The sequence below is a fragment of the Coenobita brevimanus genome, chromosome 66 (assembly GCF_032717465.1).
Source record: "Coenobita brevimanus isolate Jiangsu-jjx chromosome 66, ASM3271746v2, whole genome shotgun sequence".
Classification (NCBI taxonomy): domain Eukaryota; kingdom Metazoa; phylum Arthropoda; class Malacostraca; order Decapoda; family Coenobitidae; genus Coenobita; species Coenobita brevimanus.
The window spans coordinates 4,982,501-5,003,873 of NC_137019.1; the positions used below are offsets into that span (position 1 = coordinate 4,982,501).

At 40.9% G+C, this 21,373-nt stretch overlaps 1 protein-coding gene across 1 annotated transcript in view; it reads left to right on the plus strand.

Annotated features, from left to right (window-relative positions):
• trc (Serine/threonine-protein kinase tricornered) overlaps positions 1–21,373 on the plus strand; it is a 161,773-nt gene that overhangs the window by 96,442 nt on the left and 43,958 nt on the right. The window contains exons 2-5 of the mRNA XM_080276787.1: positions 16,548–16,683; positions 19,463–19,637; positions 20,694–20,777; positions 21,101–21,224. Coding sequence (XP_080132913.1) covers positions 16,559–16,683; positions 19,463–19,637; positions 20,694–20,777; positions 21,101–21,224 — 508 coding nt within the window. The 5' untranslated portion in view covers positions 16,548–16,558. The remainder of the gene's footprint in view (positions 1–16,547; positions 16,684–19,462; positions 19,638–20,693; positions 20,778–21,100; positions 21,225–21,373) is intronic.

Below are 21,373 nucleotides of genomic sequence, written 5' to 3' on the forward strand. Positions count from 1 at the left end.
ATATATATATATTGTGTATATTGTAATTACGTTCACCGTCTTTGCAGTATGAGTTTTTTCCCCAGGGCATGGGACGTTTCTGCCCGTCATTGTTGTCCAGTGCAACCCTGGATCGTTGTTTGCAGGACTGCTTTATACCAGTCTTGACAAGTCATATCTTCGCGCTGTAACAGCCATTGAACCAGTCTGAGCTGGTTTTAGACCAACTCATGGAAAGGCGTCTTATGTGCCACTGCATCGCATAGATTTACACGCATCGTGCTGTGGTTTCTTAGCATCTTCGTTTTCCTACATGGGTGTGGCATGTGTTTGTGGTAGGTGGGGGTGCTCACCATCCACTCACTCGATGTATTGCTGCTTTGGGTGTCTGCCTTTTCCTCAGCTCCTTCCTCTTCTTTCTTTCATTCTTTCCTCTTCCTTCCGCCTACGGGTGACTTTACACTCCCTCTTCTATCATTCTTTCCTTCATCCATTTCTCTTCCTTCTGCCTATGGATGATTCCACGTTGAGTAACAAGCCAAATGGTTTCCTGTACAGCAGGAAACCATTTACTACGCCTGATGGTAACCATGTAACCAAATTTTGGCTCCTTATGGTTTAGTGAGTAATTAAGGCGCCCCAGTCGGATTTAGCCTGTGTAGGTTTATATCCAAGGGGTGGTTGGGGTTTATTGCTCACGTAATGCCTCTCAGAGATGAGTGAGGCTGGTCACTATCATTTTAAATGTCAGGACCAATTGCCTATCCCCGGGCTCCTACGATCCTCATGGGGCGACATAGGATTGGAAGATGGATTAATGGATGGTCTGGCATGTGTTAGCATTTGACCAAAGATAAACGTATGGCGGTTCCGTCACAAATGTCGTCTAGAACCGAAATGGTAATTTTATGGCATTTGTGTTCGTTCTTGAACTAATTGTTTGAATGTTTCTATTGGGTTTACATTAGTTGGTGAAATTGTTGTTAGGGTGTAGATTTTGATTTCTGGGTTGATAGTAAACTTAGCTAGTAACCACTCCCACTTTGCCAGAGCTTCACTCACCCGTTGCTTCAATGTCGTAGTAACTGATGATTTTGGGGTCTAGTTTTTATACAGGGCCCACACACACAGTATCTTAAAATCCAGGGGAAGCCTCTGATACAGATCGTGGTGGCTGGTTTCCAGTAGACTTATCAGTGGCCGGTTGGTGTGCAAGTCGCGAGAAATAATTGTCATATCCATTAAATTTGTGCTAGAAATGTTTGGTGTGGACCTGTTGTTGTACCCCGGGTGACAGTGTGTAGTACTGACAAAGGTTCTTAGTTTACAGGATAAACAATTCTCCACAACAGTTTACTTTTCTGCATTTTTTTTTTAAACTTTAGTATTTACACTGACTTAAGAAGTGTATGATAACTGTATGAGTCAAGGCAAAAGAATATACAAGCAGTCTGATTCACAACGTAGCTTTAGGCGAGCTTACATCCTCACAGCCCTCAGGCACGGTCAACCCAGCCGTCATCTTGCCAGCACTCTCAAAAGGAGGTTAAGGCTGGCTGGGAAGTCACGGTTGTCCATGTCATGTTGGTGTAGCTGGTTGGTTGGGTTAAGGGCGCGGGCTGTATCTTCACACATATATATTATCTCTCTCTCTCTCTCTCTCTCTCTCTCTCTCTCTCTCTCTCTCTCTTTCACACACACACACACACACACACACACACACACACACACACACACACACACACACACACACACACACACACACACACACACACACACACACACACACACACACACACACACACACACACACACACACACACACACACACACACACACACACACACACACACACACACACACACACACACACACACACACACACACACACACCAAATATAACACATGCCAGTATGTTACATGTCGTTGACGTTCAGATTTCCATATCCCTGCGTCAGTTCTAGAAAGGATAGTGTCCAGATACATTCTTTTGCCCTTGATGCTCCTTTAATGGCGTTGATTGATTATTTAGTGGATAGCATTTTACCTTCCTTCTCTTCCTTCCTAGGTCGTTTTAAAGAGCACCTTGTTTATAGAGAGTCTGCTGTATGTGTATCGGAGTATTAAAGTTAGTCAGCACTTGTATATGGTGCGTAGTCTGTGCTAGGTTGCAGTAAATTGGTGGTGTGTTGATGCAGGTGGGCGTGGAGGTAATTGGAAAGGATAGTAGTGTAGATGAGTGGGGTGTGGATATTTATGGGTTAGTGGTGGTTGAAGGATGGGTGCATAGGTGTGAGACGTACTTTAGGTGGGCGGAATGTGGATGCATTTGGGTGAGTGGTGGCGCAGGTGGTAGGGCGGGAACCGGACTTACCCGTCAGGTGAAAGTCTGCCAGTGGAGTGACCTGCCTCTTCCACCCTACTCCACTTTTAGAGAGAGAGAGAGAGAGAGAGAGAGAGAGAGAGCTGAGAGTAAAAACGGTAGATTATGAGATGGAGACAAAGGGAAAGGAGAGAAGAGGAAGCACTGAGTAGGAAGAGGGAATACCCAGCATATGTTTTTGATGCTGAAATAGAAAAAGAGAAACTATGAAAGGAGGAGTAGGAGTAGGAGGAGGACTAGCGTTTGGGAATTGGGAATGAGAGAGAGGAGTAGGAAAAGGACGATGTAAGGGACAGAGGAGAGAGTTTTCAACAGAAGGGTTAGAAAAGAATAGAGAGAAGTAGGGAAAATTAAAAGAGAGGAGATGAGCCGAGCCGATGTCGGGAGTAGATTATAGAAGAAAGATGGGGATAAAAAGGGAAGGGGCAGAGGAATGAAGAGCAGGAAGAATTGTGGAGAGAGAGAGAGAGAGAGAGAGTGGGAATCCCAATCACACCAATTATTTTTTCCAGAGTAGGTAAAAGGTGATAGTAATAGCAGTGAGTTTCATAATACAGTTTTGATGTTTCAGTTCGTTGTGTAGGTGCTGGTTGTGGTTGTGATTGTTGTGGTGGTGGTTATTGGTGGTAGTAGTGGTGGTGATTGTTGCAATGTCGGTCCAGTTATTAGGGTAAATGATGCTCCACTGGTGATTGTTGTTGTTTTGTTGTGTATAGTTGTGATGTTGATCTTTGGGGTTGAGATGGTGTTTGATGGTTGTGGTTGTAATGTAGTTGTGTTGTTGCAGTGCTTTGTGATAGTAGTGGTTATGGTGATCGTGGTGGTGGTGGTTGTTAGGTTAGTGGAAATGGTGGTAGTTGCTGAACGTTCCTATCAACGTAGGCTTCCTGAAGTTCTAGGTTAGTGAATGAGTCTTGAATGATGCCTTTGATTCCACAGTGGTAGTAATTAGTCATTTGGAAAAAAAATTACTCTTGTATAGTAGTAGCAGTAGTAGTAGTTGTTGTTGTTGTTGTAGCCCCAGGTTCACCAGAAACGTGAACCCAGTGTACTGCAAGTTAAAGTTGATCTCTTGCAGTTCACAATCCTTTTTTTGTGGTAATAGGGCAATAGTTGAGGGACGCTTATAGAACCAGACACTTGAGCGACCTACTGTAGTTATATCAGTGCCACCACATGAAGGCGTCCCTCTCCAGCAGCTAGACCCATTTATTGTGAAGATACAACAATTTCGCCCCGACTTGAATCCCCTTCAGGTATAACGGCGAGAGGGTGGACCTGAAGAGGGTCAAATCGGGCAGAAGCTCTTGCATATACCAGTATTTTATCTTTTAACACGATTTCAGTATGCGGGTATTTTTCCAGTCTGACTAAACCTGCCTCTCTCTCTCTCTCTCTCTCTGTATGTGTGTGTGTGTGTGAGAGAGAGAGAGAGAAAGAGAGAGAGAAGGGTGTGGGTTAAGAAAGGGGAATCCCAAGCACGCCACACTCTCTCTCTCTCTCTCTCTCTCTCTCTCTTTTTTTTTTTTTTTTTTTTTTTTCCGTCAGTTGTTAAAAAAAATAAAGTAGCTAGTAGTAGTGGTAGTAGTGGTTGTGGTTTCGATGATGGTATTTGTATTGGTGGTGGCTGTAATTGTGATTGTGATGGTAGTTGTGGTTATTGGTGGTGGTGGTGGTGGTGGTTGGAGTGTTGTGTAGGTTATGGGATTGTCGTTGCGGTTGTAGTAATGGTTGATGTGACTAATGCTTGAAGTAGTAATTGTTGAATCTTTGTCTAGTCACCGTGTGTGTGTGTGTCTGTGTGAGGGGGGTGGGAGGCAGACGGGTACCAGTATGCCTAGTTGCAGCTGTGGTGACGGTCAGGGTTTATTTGCAAGAAGTCAGTAATGAGCCTCTCATATTAGAAACCCAAATTCTGAACAGCAGACCTAAGACAGAAAACAACAAAATTGGCTTGTGTTCGAATGAGGGATGAATCGTGCCTGCCATTTGATGTGGTTTTTTAAATTGATTTGACATATTTTTCTGCTGGTATCGTTTTAGTGGGAGTCTGTACTGTGGTAAATGTAGTGGCTATCTTATTCGTTCTGTATACTGCAAGTTGTGGGCATAAGAACAATGGAATATAGGTAATACTCCTTCGTTGAACATTATCATACTATTTAATTTTAAGACGTGAAAATTGGAGCATGAGTGACAGCCGGAATGCGTTCCTATGAATATTTTGGTAGCAAGAACTACTTTATAAAAATACCGACTGGTAACTGCAGCATACTGGTTCTTCCCGCATCTTCTCCATCCTTGGTGAGGGTAGTTGTTTGTGCAAGAACCTTGAGTGGGATGGTGGAGGAGTTACTGTTGAGTCAGGCTGGAGTCGCTTGTAAATCTGTCGCGGTTACCCAAGGTGACGTACCACGATAGGGCTTGTAGCACTAGGTAATGATGGGGATATTGGAGTAAGAATATCAGCGCGTCGTAGTTTATGGATTAATACCCTACTACCCATCTCAGTGAAATTGTTTTATAGAGGAGAACAGGGAACAGAAACTTCCGTATGCTGTCAGAGGAATGTAGCGGCTCCCATCTCCAGGCATTTTGGTGCAAACAGTCTTGTAACTCCTGTTACTGCAAAGAAAGATTGAACTGGAACTTCCCTCTCCCATTAACTTTAGCACATAAAAGAGATCAGGGGGCTTAAGATCATCGATCTCATGTAAGCAGAAGGAAGCAGGATTAGGTTGATGCTAATGATTTTTAATTATATACTGTAGTATTATTGTGTGCCTTGTGGTTTTAGCAGTCACTGATGTGGTTGCGTCGGTAGCTTTGTTGTGGTAGTTGTGGTTATGTTGGAGGCGGTAGGCTCCCAGATGTAGTTTGTGGTGAGGATGGTGGTTTAGGCTACACTGTTCTCAAGGATGCAACAGCATAATAGTTGAATATGATTAGCCTTCAGTTAATTACGTTATTTGAAGATTTTATGTGGATATTGATGGGATGGGTGCTGTTATGTTGTATGGTCATGGGGTTGTGTGATAGTGGTGAGTAATAATGGAAATGAATTTGGTAGGTATGTGTTCTTCCTGTGGGTTCATAGTAATATCATGATGGAACTGAATACGTTCTTCCTGTGGTGGTGATGTGGTAGCGATGTGTTTTTCTTGTGGTGGTGATGTGGTACAGATGTGTTGTTCTTGTGGTCGTGGTGTGGTAGTGATGTGGGACTGGAATTGTATGGGATGGTGAGTTAATGATGTCTGGTTAATCGATTGGTGTGGTTGTCGTTAACCCCATCACTACAAGGGAACTCTTCTTAACCCCTTCAGTCCATCGATATATTTTCCTTTGTATTCTTGGTAACTTTAGACGATTTTATTCAGCTCGAATCATTTTTCGAACTGGAGGGGATTTAGTCATCATTAACACGTTCAGTAAAAGAGGTCCTTCCTGAGCTGAATAAAGTCGTCTGGTGGTAACCTTAATATACTGAAAAAAAAAAAAAAAAAAAAAGGTTTCGGATTCATATTCTGTTGAAGGAAATCGCCTGGTGGTGCAACAAAATACGGTACAATACGATATAGAAAAAAATGGTCATGGCTGAAAAGGGTCAAGGTTTGCATTTATTGTGTTGTTACAGAGTGGTGGCGGAAGTGTGACGCTGTGGTAGTGATGAGTGGTTGTGGCCCGAGGTGGTGTGTGGTAGAAGGAGGAGCTGTGGTAGTGGCCTGGTTGGCAGTGTGCCCAGTGGGGTGCCGCCGGGGTGTTGGGGGGAGGGGTAACGGTAGGATGTGGGGGAGATGGTGAGGGAAGGATTGAGGTAGGTTGGAGCTTGAAGGATCTTGTAGGGTTGGGAAGATAAGGAAACGACAGGATACGACAGTAAGCTGCTGGGGATAGGAGAGTAGAATGAGGGCAGGAGGAGAGAGAAGGTTGCTGTTGGAGAGGGGAAGGAAGGATGGAGGGTAGAAAATAGGAGAAAGAAGAGTAGAGAGAGATCATTGCGAGTTGGAAGAGAGATTACAGAAGAATGGAGGATAGGAGAGACTGAGTGAGGGTTGAAAGAAATGATGGAGAGTGGGGAAGGGGGGGAGGAAGATGATGATGGAAGGGCGGAAAGAAGATAGCAGGTATCGTATGTAAACAGAATAGGAAAAGGAGGAACGAGGAAAATTAGGGGGATGTTAAGGCTGAGGAAGATAAGCGGAGGGGACGATGAAGGATAAGATGAGCATAACAGTGAATTAAAGCTGGAAGAAAGGGAAGAGAAGACTGAAGAACTGAGGAGAGGACAATATTTAGTGTAGGAGGAGAGACTTATGAAGTGTGGAAGATGATAGGAAGGTATGAGAAAGAGGTGAAAACTTGAGAGTGGAGGGAGATGATAGAAAGAGGGAGGGTAGGAGAAGTAGACAAGGTTGGAGGACAAGTTAAGAGAAAGCTAGCGTTGATTTGACACTTCAGGAAGAGGAGAAGGTGATCAAACCAAACGAAATTATGGTGTGAATGTGGGAAAGGAAACAGATGCCTGTAAAAAATTAATCACCTCGCTTTAAAAGTGAAAATGTTTGTGAACAAGTATTGTCATCGGTTTAACAGAAAATAGATGAACCACTGGAGCAACAGAGCGGGAATCCATGAGATAGAGTGAAGGAAGATGTATTTAGAGACCACATAGAGAGATGAAATTACAGTATATGCCTGAGTGACATAGTGGACGAACATAGGTTGATGACAATAATAATGAGATAGAGGTGGGCTGAAATACTTAGTAGCTAATGTAATTGAATCTGGTGGAACGTATAATAATTAGGTAAGATGGGATTGGATGCTACTTTAGGTACGAGAATTAGCTGTTCGGTAGGACTGGATACTACCATACTGTAGATATAATAATTACTGTAAAGTGATTGGATGCTGCTTAGGTATGAGAATGATTGAAAAGGACTGAATGCTAAAACAGATGCGAGAAAAATGAAAATGATTGCTTGTTGCTCTAGATTCGAGAATAATGGAAAATGATTCTGGGGTAGATACGAGAATTGCAGAAAAGGAATTGAATACTGCTCAAGATACTAGAATATTGAAAATGATTGGATATATACTCCTTTAGATGCGATACCTTGTTATAATTAATGAAAAGTTCGAGTTACATAGAAAGCTGGAATATACTTGTTTTGTAGTGTTTCCGAATACGATAAATAGTAAAAAATTAAAGGAGAGAGAGAGAGAGAGAGAATCTTCAGTATTTTTATAGATAGTTGTTTAATGTGGGATCACAGGTCGAGGACAAATAATTTAAAAGTTGTGAGGAGTTGTGTTTTGGTTGTTCTCTGAGAGAGAGAGAAACCCATTTTGGAACCAGGAACCGGTTTTTGTTTTTTTCCTCTTCCTCCCTCACTCCCCTGCCTCGCCCTCCCCTGTCCTGCCCTCTTGTCTTCCATATATATATATATATTTATTTATCTCTCTCTCTCTCTCTCTCTCTCTCTCTCTCTCTCTCTCTCTCTCTCTCTCTCTCTCTCTCTCCATTGCCTCTCCTGCCCTCTTTCTTCCTTGCTTTTCCTGCCCCCGTTCTCCCTTGCCACTCCCGTTCTTTCTCCCTTACTTCTGTCCTCTTTCTTCCTTTCCATTCCTGTCGTCTTTCGTCCTCGCCTCTTCTGTCTCTTTCTCCTTTGCCTCTCCTGTCCTCTCTCTCCCTTGCCTCTCCTGTCCTCTCTCTCCCTTTTCTCTCCTGTCCTTTCTCTACCTTTCCTCTCGTGTCCTTTCTCTACCTTTCCTCTCGTGTCCTTTCTCTACCTTTCCTCTCCTGTCCTGTCTCTCCCTTTCCTCCCCTGTCCTTTTTCTCCCTTGCGGCTCATGTCTTGTCTCTTTCTTTGCTCTTCTATCCTGTCTCCCCCTTTCCCCACCCGTCCTCTCTCTCTCTCTCTCTCTCTCTCTCTCACCTTTTCTCTGCTTCACTTTTGTTTCTCTGCCTCTTCTCTCTCCCTTGCCGTTTATCTGCCTCTTTCTCTCTCTCTCTCTCTCTCTCTCTCTCCTCATTCTCCCTTTCTCCTTTGTCTCTTCTCTTTCTCTCCTCTTTCCCTCTTTCTCCTTTGTCTCTTATCTGTCTCTCCTCTCTCCCTTGCCTTTTCTCTGCCACTTCTCTTTCTCCATATCCTTCTCTCTCTCTCTCTCTCTCTCTCTCTCTCTCTCTCTCTCTCTCTCTCTCTCTCTCCTTTGTCTCTTCTCTTTCTCTCCTCTTTCCCTCTTTCTCCTTTGTCTCTTAGCTGTCTTTCCTCTCTCCCTTGCCTTTTCTCTGCCACTTCTCTTTCTCCATATCCTTTTCTCTTCCCCATCTCTCCTTCCCTCTTCTATGCCTCACCTTCCCTACCCTGTTCCCTGTCTAACCTCTCCCTCTCTACTCCCTAACCTCTCCCTCCCTACCGCCTACATCCCTCCCATCTCTCTTCGGGACCTACTGCTTGCCCGCATGCTAAATATTTGCCTGCTTTCCTTACCACATTCTTGCTGTCTGCCTCCGTCGCTTGCCCTTTCGTCTTTCTGGTCTTTTCGCTCCTCTCTTCCTCGCGTCCTTCTCCCTCCTTTGGTCACTCATTATTGTGCCTCTTCCCCAGTTCTTTCTTGGCGTCATCATCATCGTCCTCTCTCTCCTTGTGTCCTTTATTTATTTTTCCTTGTATCCCCAGCTTCCTTTCCCTCGTCATACATGTCTCCCATTCTTCCAATCTTCTGTCGTCTTCCTCTTCCTTTCCCATTCCACTTTCTCACCTTCCTCACTCCTTCTTTCTCTTCTTTGCCTCTTGTCTATCTGACATTTCTCTCGTCTTTTCCCACTTCCTCCCACTCTTTCCTTCCTTCCTTCCAAGCATCTTCATTTGTATCAGTCTCCCTGTTTACTCATTTTTCCTCCTTCCCTTCTCTCCCCCTTGCCAACCCTTGTTGTGTTTGCTTCCGTCCATCCACCCTGTTTACTTTATATTCCTGTCATTCGTGTCTGTTGGCCTCCTTCCCTCATATCTCTCTTTCTACTTGTTCATCATTCCCGTCTCTGCTTTCTGACTTTTCTTCATTTTTCTTTCCACCCCATTCGTAAGCATGTTCTCCCCGCATCCCTTCATTCTTCTGTCCACTTCTTTATCTCCAGTGTCATTTTTTCCCTCTGCCTCCCTTCCTTTATACTTTTTTCCACTTCTTTATCATCCATATTTTTTTTTCTGTCCCTCTCCTTTCATTCTTCTGTCTACTTCTTTATCACCCGTATCTTCTGCCTCCCTTCCTTCATTCTTCTGTCCATTTCCTCATCATCCGTATCTTTTCTCGTGCTTTCGTTTCTTTATTTCTGTATTTTTACCACTTCATCATCTCTATCCTTTCTCACTGCCCGCCTTAAATCATTCCACCCTCTCTCTCGTCTCCCTCCTCCCGTCTCGTTCGACTTCATACCTTCTCTTTCCTCTGTCTTCCTCTATACGTTCTTCCTTCTTTTTGACACTCCTCCCCCTCCTCCTCCTCCTCCTCCTTATTCTCTCTTAATCACTTTTCATCCTACTCTGCCCCTCTACCCCAGTTTTTCTGATACTTCCTCTCACACCTTACTTATAATACCGTTCCCTTCCACCTCATTTCTCCCCATTATTTGTCTGCGGCCACCCTTTGCGGGATTAGGGCGTCGGGCTATAGATAGATAGATAGATAGATTTTCTCTTCTCTCACTTTTCTTCATTCTCATCCATTCTTCCATTCTGCCCTACTTTTTCTCTGCATCTCCCTCAGATTTCCTTTTGTTCCTCCCTTCTGTCCCCCTTTGCCTCATTCTCTTTTCTTTCTCTTCCTCTCTGCCCCACTTTTCCTCGTTCTCCTCCCCTCTGCCTCACTTGCCCGTCCTTCTGTCTGCCTTCTTTTCTGCCTCCTCCTCTGAACAACTGGCCCATTGTGTTCTAAATTCAGGGAGAGAGAGAGAGAGAGAGAATTTGTTTTCGTCCTTGTTTTGATATTTCTAGAGAGAGAGAGAGAATTTGTTTTCGTCCTTGTTTTGATATTTCTAGAGAGAGAGAGAGAATTTGTTTTCGTCCTTGTTTTGATATTTCTCCATTTCTTCGAGTTCACTCCATCCGTGTCGTCTTTTGTTTTATTCCTCGTGTGTTCGTACCTTACCTAATTGGTCTTACCCAATTGTGTCTTTACAGGAGTGAGTCAAGCTCGAACTGTCCTGTGTATTAAACCATTTTTATCGTACAAATCCGTAAATTTATTATTAGTTTTGACACGCACTATTTCATTCGGTAGTGCATTCCACTGATGAATTGCCCTGTTTGGGAAACTGAATGTCCTTACGTCTTTGTTATGTCCCTTTTCATGCAGTTTCTTGCAGTGTCCTCTTGCTGATGCCTCCCCATAGGTTATATACTCATTGATGTCTATTTTTTCTTTCCCTGAGATGCATTTATGTAGCGTAATCATGTTTCCCTCTCTTTTGTACTCTTGGTAAGTTCAGTTTTTCTAGTCTTCCTTCATAGCTTAGATCCCTTAAGCTTGGTACCCATCTTGTAGCAGCCCTTTGTACTTTTTCATTCTTATCTGTGTGTTTTTTTTTTTAGATTATTCTAGACCAGTGATGCATATTCCAGGGTTGGTCTGATGAATGATGGTATTATCTTTCTCAGCATGTCTTCATTTATGTAAGTGAATGCTATTCTCACATTAGCAAGCAGTGTGTGCATGTTTCGTACCTTCTCATTTACGTGGTCAGCCAGAGATAGTCTGTTATTGATAATCATTCCTTGGTCCTTCTCCTTTTCTGATATGTGTAGAGTTGAACTTTCTGTATGTATGTGTGTGTGTGTGTGTGTGTGTGTGTGTGTGTGTGTGTGTGTGTGTGTGTGTGTGTGTGTGTGTGTGTGTGTGTGTGTGTGTTCCTTATATAGCTACCGTGTGCATATATTCCCTCTTCGCTCTCCTCATGTCCTCCCTCATCGTTAGCTTTCATTTCCCCTCCTTTCTCCCTGTGTCCGTCCTTCCCTTCTCCTTCACCTTTCCCCTTCCCCTCCACCACCGCCTCACCCCTACCGACCCCACCCCACCTGTCCATCACCTGCCTCATTCAGAATATAATCAACTCGTGTCGACCCAGATAACGAGATAGAGAGAGAGAGAGAGTCTGCTCTCACTCGAGAAATTTTCGGTTACCCTTCCAGATCGTACAGCACATCCGGTATTGTATTTGTTTCCTAGCCGCAGTGGTATAATTTTCCGTGGATTAGTTCACGGCTTCCGTTGACGTTGCTCGCCATTTCTGTGGAAACTCAGTTCAGTGAACTCTCTATATGGGCTGGAGATCGTGGATTGACTTGGTACTTTAAACTGGGTGGGATGGAACGAGATCTCAGCAACATCTGTATAATATGGCCTGCGTGATATACTGTAGATATGAAACGGTACATTGCACAATTATTAGTAGTAAATTTTTTATACGGTTGATTTGTTCAAATGATTATTGCTGTTACCACATCCAGAAGAAGCATCCGTAATTTCATTTTTGCCAGTGTTGCCTCGACGAGCGTCTTTCCATTCTGTCTGTGTCTTTTGGTTCATCAGTGATCATATGGGCATCAAATGTTTCTCTTTATCGTAAGAGTCCCGTCATAAAATAATAGTAATAATAATAATAATAATAATAAATAATAATAATAATAATAATTTCCGTAGTAGGGTCTGTGGTATCAAGGTCTGTGAGTACCACATGGTTTATATATTTTCCGATTTTCTTTTCTGGATCAGATTTTGATGAGTTATGATCAGTTGATATAACTGTATTACTTGGCCGTTTATTACCGGCTTATAGGATTCATATGACTGTATTATGTAAAATATCGACACATTAGTTAAGTGGATGAGGTGGGTAAACTTCTTTGCTTTGTGTGTGTGTGTGTTTGTGTGTGTTCTACCTAATTGTTCTTACCTGATTGTATCTTTACAGGAATGAGTCAAGCTCGTACTGTCCCGTGTATTAAACCATTTTTATTATACATGTCCTTAAACTTATGAATAGTTTTGGCACACACTATTTCATTCGGTAGTGCGTTCCACTGATCAATTGCCCTATTTGGGAAACTGAATTTCCTTAAGTCTTTATCGCCTCTCTTTTTATGTAGTTTTTTGCAGTGTCCTCTTGCTGATGCTTCCCCATAGGTTATATATTCATTTATGTCTATTTTCTCTTTCCCTGAGATGCATTTATATAGCATAATCATGTCTCTTCTTTTCCTTCTCTCCTGTAGTGTTGGTAGATTCAGTTTTTCTAGTCTTCGTACTTAGATCCCTTCAGCATGGTACTCATCTTGTAGCGGTGTGTGTGTGTGTGTGTGTGTGTGTGTGTGTGTGTGTAATCTTGTATCCTGTAATAGGAACCTGATTGGCTTTTAAAGGGGGAGGAGGGAGTGAAGCGGCGGGGAGAGGGAAGGAGAGGATTCTGGAAGTTGCAGTTTAAGAGAATAAGAGAACATTTGGTAGAAAGAGGAAGAGGAGAAGGAAGAAAGTAAAGAAGAAAATGCAATATCGTGTGTGTGTGTGTGTGTGTGTGTGTGTGTGTGTGTGTGTGTGTGTGTGTGTGTGTGTGTGTGTGTGTGACAGAGAGAGAGAGAGAGAGAGAGAGAATCACTGCGTAGATTTACCGAGCGAAGGATCCTGTTTAAAGATTATCATTTTTCCTGGCCTTCACAACCAGTCTCATCCTCTTAACATCAAGGTAGGTACTGAGGTAGGACAGCTGTGTTTCCGTGACGCTGAGATAATGGTTAGTGCAGGGTGGCAGCTCGGATTATTTAGTGTTGAAGTTTTACTAACACACGTTTCTGATGGGGCAGTACTGTGTTGGATAATAAGTGAATGAATGGGATTGGGTGCTCATTTTGTTGAGTGCAGAATTGAATTATATATGGGTAGAACGATTTATGGTGATCCTCCTACAAGATGAGTTTTAGTGTGGTGGTGCAAACTTGGCGTGTGGTTTTATATCTTGGTGGACATATTATGAGGCGTATGTCTGTCATATCTATCGATCTATCTATGCGTTGGTGTATAGTCAGAAGTGGTGTATGTTTGGTTTTATAAGGTAGTGTATGTTTAAAATGTTGTGTGCTTGTTATAATCGTGGTGTCATTGTGAAGACGTACAGAAGTGGTGTAAGCGTGGTGTGCGAGGGTGTCAGGAGGGATGGGAGGAGCGACTGGAATGACTGACCTCCTGGTGTAACGGTGCGGGTCTGAGAGAGAGAGAGAGAGAGAGAGAGAGAGAGAGAGAGAGAGAGATTGGATAAATGTAAAATACAGGTTGAATAAATGTTAATAAGGAGACAAGACAACACAAGCCTAGCTCAAATCCTGAATGTACCACACACACACACACACACACACACACGGCATCTCCAGCTTCCCGACAGTTACTTGTGTGATGTTGAGTATGATAATATGTTAAGGATAGCTACTGATAGCTAAATGAAATTGATGTTCCATGTGAATAATTTATTTTCACCTCGCAATGACGCATGATCAGATTTGTTATTGTGAGTCAAATGGCACGAACGAAAATTATTTGTTTCCGTTGCCGTTGTATTTTGACAATGAATGAACAGTTCTGGAGGTTATTTCGTGTAATTTTCTGATGTAGCTGAATTAATGTTCATTGTGAGAGTCGTACCGCTTCTCTACTGATAGTTTGGTGTCACAGGTGCAAGGTGGGTGAGTGCAAGGTGTGGTGTTAGATTTTTTTTTTTTCTAGTTAAATTTTAGTATCTATAGTTGGTTTTTAGTTATGCCTAGTGGGTTTTTGCCTTGCCGGTTTTATTTTATTTTTTATAAATATAAAATTGGTTGTTAGGCTGGTTGATTGTACAGTAATTTCTCTCTCTCTCTCTCTCTCTCAGATTTTTTTAAATGGCTAAACTTGTGTTGTATTGTTAGATGAAGTAAGTTTGCGAGTTCATGTGCTGCCGATTCGTTGAAACTGAATTTGATCCTTTCAGTACAAGTGGTCTCTCTCTCTCTCTCTCTCTCTCTCTCTCTCTCTCTCTCTCTCTCTCTCTCATTTTTTTAAATGGCTAAACTGTTTTGTTGTATTGTTAGATGGAGTAAGTTTGTGAGTTCTTGTGCTGCCGGTTTGTTGAAACTGAATTTGATCCTTTCAGTACAAGTGGTCTATACCGGTATCTGATTTTTTAAAATAGCTAAACTGTTGTGTTGTATTGTTAAATGGAGAAAGTTTGTGAGTTCATGTGCTGCCGGATTGTTGAAACTGAATTTGATCCTTTTAGTTCAAGTGGTATAAGCTGATTCTGACGTAAGTATTTGAGGCATAATAAAGACCATCTTGCTGAGGAAGTTGATAGAGATTCAACATTTTCATTTTTTTTTTTCCAAACTTATGACAGTCATCTGGCAGTAAAAGAAAAAAATAAATAAATCGTTACAGTGAAGGTAAAAAACAAAAATTAGTACAACATATGACTGTCACCATAAATGTATATTCAGAGAGGAGAGAGAACATAAGATGAAGGAATATGTAGATGTCAAGAATATAGTCAAGAGGATTGAGAGGCATAGAAATCAGTTGAAAAGTTAGAAATAAAAAAGTTCCAATAATCATTATGAAGTTAAATAATTTGATGGATTGGCAGTATTACATTTCATCCATTGCCGAATGCTGCGGGAAGAGCCAATTTCATATATTTGAACTGAAAATACTTGTTGAGAGCATTTAATGAAAAACTGGATTTTGTATGGTGGTATCTTAAGAGGAAACTTTTGTAATAAAGCTGAATGGGATGAATTGTGGCAGATGTTAAGAATATGAAGAATTAATGGGAAATTGTTGGAGACAGTAAGCTTTCTACATAGAAAGTAGTGCCACTTTGAGTGAATGGGAATATTGATTAATATGTTTGAGCTGATAGATTGTCCTGTCACCATGATGTATAGTATGCAAGTGAGTGATATTACAAGGAATCAGAGTGGGAACAGCAGATGCAGGAGTGAAAATGAGCAAGAATGTAAATTTAACCACTTCAGCTTGATGACTTATTTTATATTTCATGTCTGCAATCAAATGATTTTATTGAGCCTGTGGGAGACCTCTTATGGGGAAGGAGTTGGTGAAGGCTCTGCATAACTTTCAGCTTGTAAAACCTCTCCCAAGCTGAGTAAAATTGCCTAGTGGTGGCAGGAATGAAATACCATACAAAACATGTATTGTGATTGGATTGAACGGGTTAATGAGAATTGTAACTTCTTTGCGTGCCATTACTATAGTATCAGTCCAAAAACTCCACAAGATGCAAAATATGTTTGATAATGTGTGTTGGAAATATTTTCCAGAGAGTTTGGTATCAGAATGGGGAATATAGGTGCACAAGAAGTAAAAAATCAAATACGTAGGTGTGTTGATGTGCAAATATATAAGAATTGATGGTGAAGTTAAAAAGAAAACTTATAGGGGTGAAGAGTGATTGGAGAACAGAATAGTGATGTGAAAAAGGATTTGGTTGGCTGGGAAGTGAAGAACATGCTGAGGAACAGTTTGCTTTTATCAACTAAACGTAATATATACTTTAAGTATGTGGAAAATATCAAACATGAACCGTTCATATGAGTCTTCTTTAGAGCATTGTGAATAAGGTTATGATTGGGGTAAAATGCCATACTATATATGAGAGTTTTTGTCTTGGGGTATCAAAGATAAGGTACTTTATACTGTGTGGTGGTGTGTTTTGACCAAAAATTCACTGAGGTGGTATAGATATTTGGATAGATTTCAGAAAGTTTGTTTGAAATAAGATCAATTTTAACATTGCAAGGGGAAAATCTTGTGTGACAAGGGAGAATTGTTGAAATAGTTACAGGTGAGAGGATTGGCAAAGGCTAATGTGGTTGAGGGAGCAAAATAGATGTTCCAGAACTGGGCAGTCTGAAGTCTCATCTGTCATTCATGGGAAAGTGCAGGGCATCAGCTAGAGTAATACTGTATATACAGAGATGAAAATTAATTTGTTGTGTTGCAGGGGTTATTTTAGACTAATTATGAAGTTGTGCATTGTTGCAGAGATAGTTAAACAATAAAGTTTATTTTTTGGTGGAAAGTGCAAATGTATGTAATGTTTTGTTGTATTGCCTAATGAAAATTTGTTACTTTGCAGGGGTGGGTCGGATGGCGGCGACGGAGGGTCAGATCCGTTTTAGCGGTCACACCCTCGACAAGGCCACTAAGGCGAAGGTCACACTTGAGAACTATTACTCCAATCTCATTGCGCAACACCTCGAGCGCAAACAGAGGTAACACACTCTTTACTTTAGCATTATTTGAACATTTTTGCCATTAGAGTTGAACATACATGGACTAGCTTGTTTTTGTCAGCATTAATGGAGTACCTCCGTCTTTTTGTGTATTCAGTATTCTAAAGTTGTTAGTACAGTACCTTGTTTAGTTTTTGAGATGGTTTTTAGTAACATGGTCATAGTCCTGTTTCTTAAATGGCTTTGACTCATAACTGCTAGGGCTTCCGCTTCTGCTGAATACCTGTACTGTACTATGTAATATGGCTGTATTATTATTACTTATTAATAATATTATTGTTTTTTTATTATTATTTTGCCCTTTTTATTGTTATTATTATTATTATTTTGCCCCTTTTATTATTATTATTATTATTATTATTATTTTACCCCTTTTATTATTATTATTATTATTATTATTACTGTATTATTATTATTATTATTGTTATTATTATTACACCAAGGCAGAATTCCCTCTGGAAAAGTTAAAAGAACAAGAAAAAAAAAAAATAGTCCCTGCAAGGAAAGAATCCCTTGTCAGAAAACATTATAAGGTAATAAAGAATAGAATTATTGTTTTTTCTTCCCATGGAGAGAGACACTAACCCCCCTAGATCATCATCGTCAGTAGTATTATTGTAGGTATTATTTAAAATTTCATTGAAAATGGTGATGGAGCATGTAGAAAATTTATCATTGTTTTATCAGACAAAGAAGATTAGGGTTTATTGCTCCCATAAAGTCACCTGGGGTAAAGCAATTGGTCATTAGCTTTGATGTCGGAACTGAATAGCCTATTCATAGCCCCGGGCCCCTATACTCCTTATAGGACAGTAAGGGATGAAGCAGTATCAAAGGAAAATGCCATGGTATTAATATAATTTGTTGATCTACTAGTGTATTCCAGAAAAGTACAGCATTTTGGGAAAAGCCAAGTGAAGTGAATGATGAGGGTTATGAAATAAGCTTAACAGAATGTGCACAGAATAGGTATCCAAGTGTGACATCAGCACTCACACCCTACTTTTGCCAGAACACATCTTTGCTGTGGCAAACAGACTAGCACACTGTAATGGGTAGTGAAGCTTGATTCACAATATGCAATTATAGAAGTGTACCCTTTGCCAAAGCCCACTGAGCTATTGTGTGCAAAATCAAGCTTAACCCTTTTCCTACAAGGCAGTACGACAAGTTTAGCCATTCCGTACCCTTGTTTCTTTGCGGTAGTGGAGCAGCTGGCCATGAGGATTGTCCGATATGCTTTTGATCAAGGGTTGCATGGATTCATTTTGTAGAATCAGACCATCTATGAAAATTATGCTTTGGTTCATCTTGAAAGATTTGCGGTTTTTCTTAAAGAAATATTTATTAAATGAGATATCATAGTCTTAGTGGGGTCAGAACCAGATGAGAAATGCACTGAACTGCTGGATGACCTCAAAAATTTTATTAGAGGAAAAGGAAAAGAGATGCAATTCTGATATAGTAAGGCATTGTGCATGTAATTGACAAGAACCTTACTGGTAATTATAGAATTTTTATTGTCCGTTGAAAAGCAATAAGTTTAGTACGGTACCGGTAATGAATATAGATAAGAGAAGAGGACGAAGATACTGTAATTTAAATATGTGCCTAAGACCCACTATACCATGAATTCAATATGTGCATAAAACCCACAATGCCATGAACATTGTCCCAAAATATTTCACTGTGTAGGTAGGGGAGATAAGCCCTTCACCTGAAGGGTCTTTTTTTATAAACTCATTATGTATCAGCCAGTATAGAATTACAGAACACAGTACCTGTATAGTAGTTTTTCATTTCCGTTCATGCAGGTAATAGCTACATAAGGGGGAGAAACCTTTAGCCTAGCAAAGACCCTCATAACATAGACCAGGGAATGCTGAAAGAGGAGTGGAGAAGTCAGTGTTAGGTATCATGAGAAGGCAGGGCTCTTGCTACCTGCCAATGGTTGCGAGCCATTTGGCTCCTAAGGTTTCAGATATTCGAGCCAAATAAGTTTTTAGTAGCCAGACTGACTACGAGCCGAAATATTTTATGAGCAATAAATATTTTTGTTTATTTACACATTGTGATTATTAGAATCATATGAGGTTTAAACATTCACAATGGTGACAAGGAAAGACTTGATAATCGATCAGAACGTGCTTTTTTGTTCATTTAAGTGAGATTTACTTATTTTGTAGTTTACTGCGTTTTGAAGTGGATGTATTTTCTCCTCGCCAAAAGGCAACTTGCATGTAAAATTTGTTCGCCGAAGGGAAAAAATACTCACATTTGCGAGCTGTGGCTTGCCAAACAAGAGCCCTGGAAGGGATAAGAAGATAATTTCTTGGGTAAGGAAAGATGCAGCAGTAGGTCATTTAATTACTTCAAATAAACAGCAGACATAATCATCCACAAAGCACATCGTGTGTATTATGGCTAATAGATTTGCAGTTAGGATTATAGTATCTCAGGAGAGAAGATAGGTAGAAGTAGGAGCTGAACCAGATGCCAGTTGTAAGGTAAAATCTATAATGTACAGTATTGAGTTAGGATAGAACAGATACTGTAAGTAGTTGGTCAAAGTGGGAAAAGTATGGAAGGGCTTTTTTCCTGCTGTGAAATAACATAGGCTGATGATTATGATTTTTACAACTCACCCATTTACATCTATACTTTCACATTGCATACCAGCATCCACTCCACGCACACCTACTCCCTCTTCACAGTTGTACTCCCTTTCACCTCCCACAACTATCTACTTCCACCACAGGCAAGACAAGCTCGAGGAGAGCATGAAAGAGGAGGGGTTGTCAGAGGACCAGAAGCAGGAAAAGCGCCAACAGCATGCACAGAAGGAGACAGAGTTCCTCAGACTTAAGCGCTCCAGATTGGGTGTGGAGGACTTTGAAGCCCTTAAGGTTATTGGCCGGGGAGCCTTTGGGGAGGTGAGTTATCAGGGAGGGAGTGGTTGAGGAAATGGTTAAGGAACCTGCTTGTTAAGCACTCTTTTGGTGTATGATCCAACTTGTGCATTGTACATACTGTGTTGATTAACAACATTACTTGACTAGGGTGAGGATTTTGTTGATGTTATTTACTATTTATTAAAAGAAACCAGAGACTTGGAAGAAGCTAAAGGTAATTCATACAGAATCAAATGAGAGCCTGAGAGACAGATTCAGTATCATTAAGTATCCATGCCCATAAAATTAATGTACACTGTTCATCTAACATTATTTGTGCTGTTCATCTTGGAAATAATCATGTATTTTCACCATTTAGTTAGGAAGCAAGATACCATGTCTGTTTTCAGTACACTATTGATTGTATATTCAGTGCAGTCAGAGCATATTTATGTGTATTTATTCCTTGTCATAATACAGTCAGACCTCACTATAACGGACTTAATTGGGGCCCAAACCATTCCGAAAAACGCGAAATTCCGATAAAAGCGACATCCGGACTTCCCCCTGCTAATCCGGACTTTTTCCGATATATCAGACATTAGTCCAGATCGTGTGAATGGTTTTTAAACTGTTTTGACTACCATTGTGGTACTGTATCGTTTTAACTTCACTACATTAATCAAATGGTATAATATATGTAATAATACTGTACTGTACACTGATAAACATGTCTTTTATTTACCTTATTGTGGTGAACATAGCTGAAGTGATCTGGCAGTCCGGACTGCTTTTGGCTTTATCGGACTTTTTCCAATATATAGGAATTTAGTCTGGTGGCTCCTCGAGTCCGATAGAAGCAAATTCCGGTCTATTGAAGTCCGTTATATGGAGGTTTTACTGTATTGTCAAAGCTTACTCATATGCACTCATCACATAGCTTCATTGATGCTGCATATTCTGCCACTCTTTTGAATTTCTCTCCCTTCCATGTTACTCTATTTTTCCTACAACTCTTCCCCACCTATTTGGCAGCATATCCCAACCACTACTTTTTCCCATTACCTTCCTCAATAGGCTACCTGCCCTTATTCACAGGTAAGGCTGGTGCAAAAGAAAGACACGGGTCACATATATGCCATGAAGATATTACGAAAGGCAGATATGTTGGAAAAGGAACAGGTGGGTCATTTTTTCATATGTTCTGTTGCACTCTCACCTTAATTTAGGTTACAGTAATCTGAATGTGTTCTTTTCATGTTATTTAACTTGGAAATCATTTTTGTTTGGGTTTAGCTCTGTAGATAGGTAGGATTATACAGTACAGGTATGTACTGAAATTAGTACAGTATTGGCAGTTACATGCTTGTCCTGATAATGACACTAGGCAAAGTTATAAATACAAAGGTGATATTTAGAAACTAAGTTCATCTGAGAAAAGGAGGTAACAGAATTACAGTTTTCCTGCATAGGAGCATTTAAGAGACTTAATCATACTCCTCCAGGTGGCTCATGTGCGTGCTGAAAGGGATGTTTTAGTTGAAGCAGACCATCAGTGGGTTGTCAAAATGTACTACAGCTTCCAAGACCCGATCAACCTCTACCTCGTCATGGAGTTCCTAGCAGGCGGTTAGTATTTCCATTTTGTTCTGACTTGAGTTGTTTTGGCTGGTTGTATTGTTTCATGTGTTGATAGTACTTTCCTGTTAAACTATTGATTCTCTTTATTATCTCATCACCCAATACTTAGTAATGGTGCTCTAGGCTGTAAAGGAATA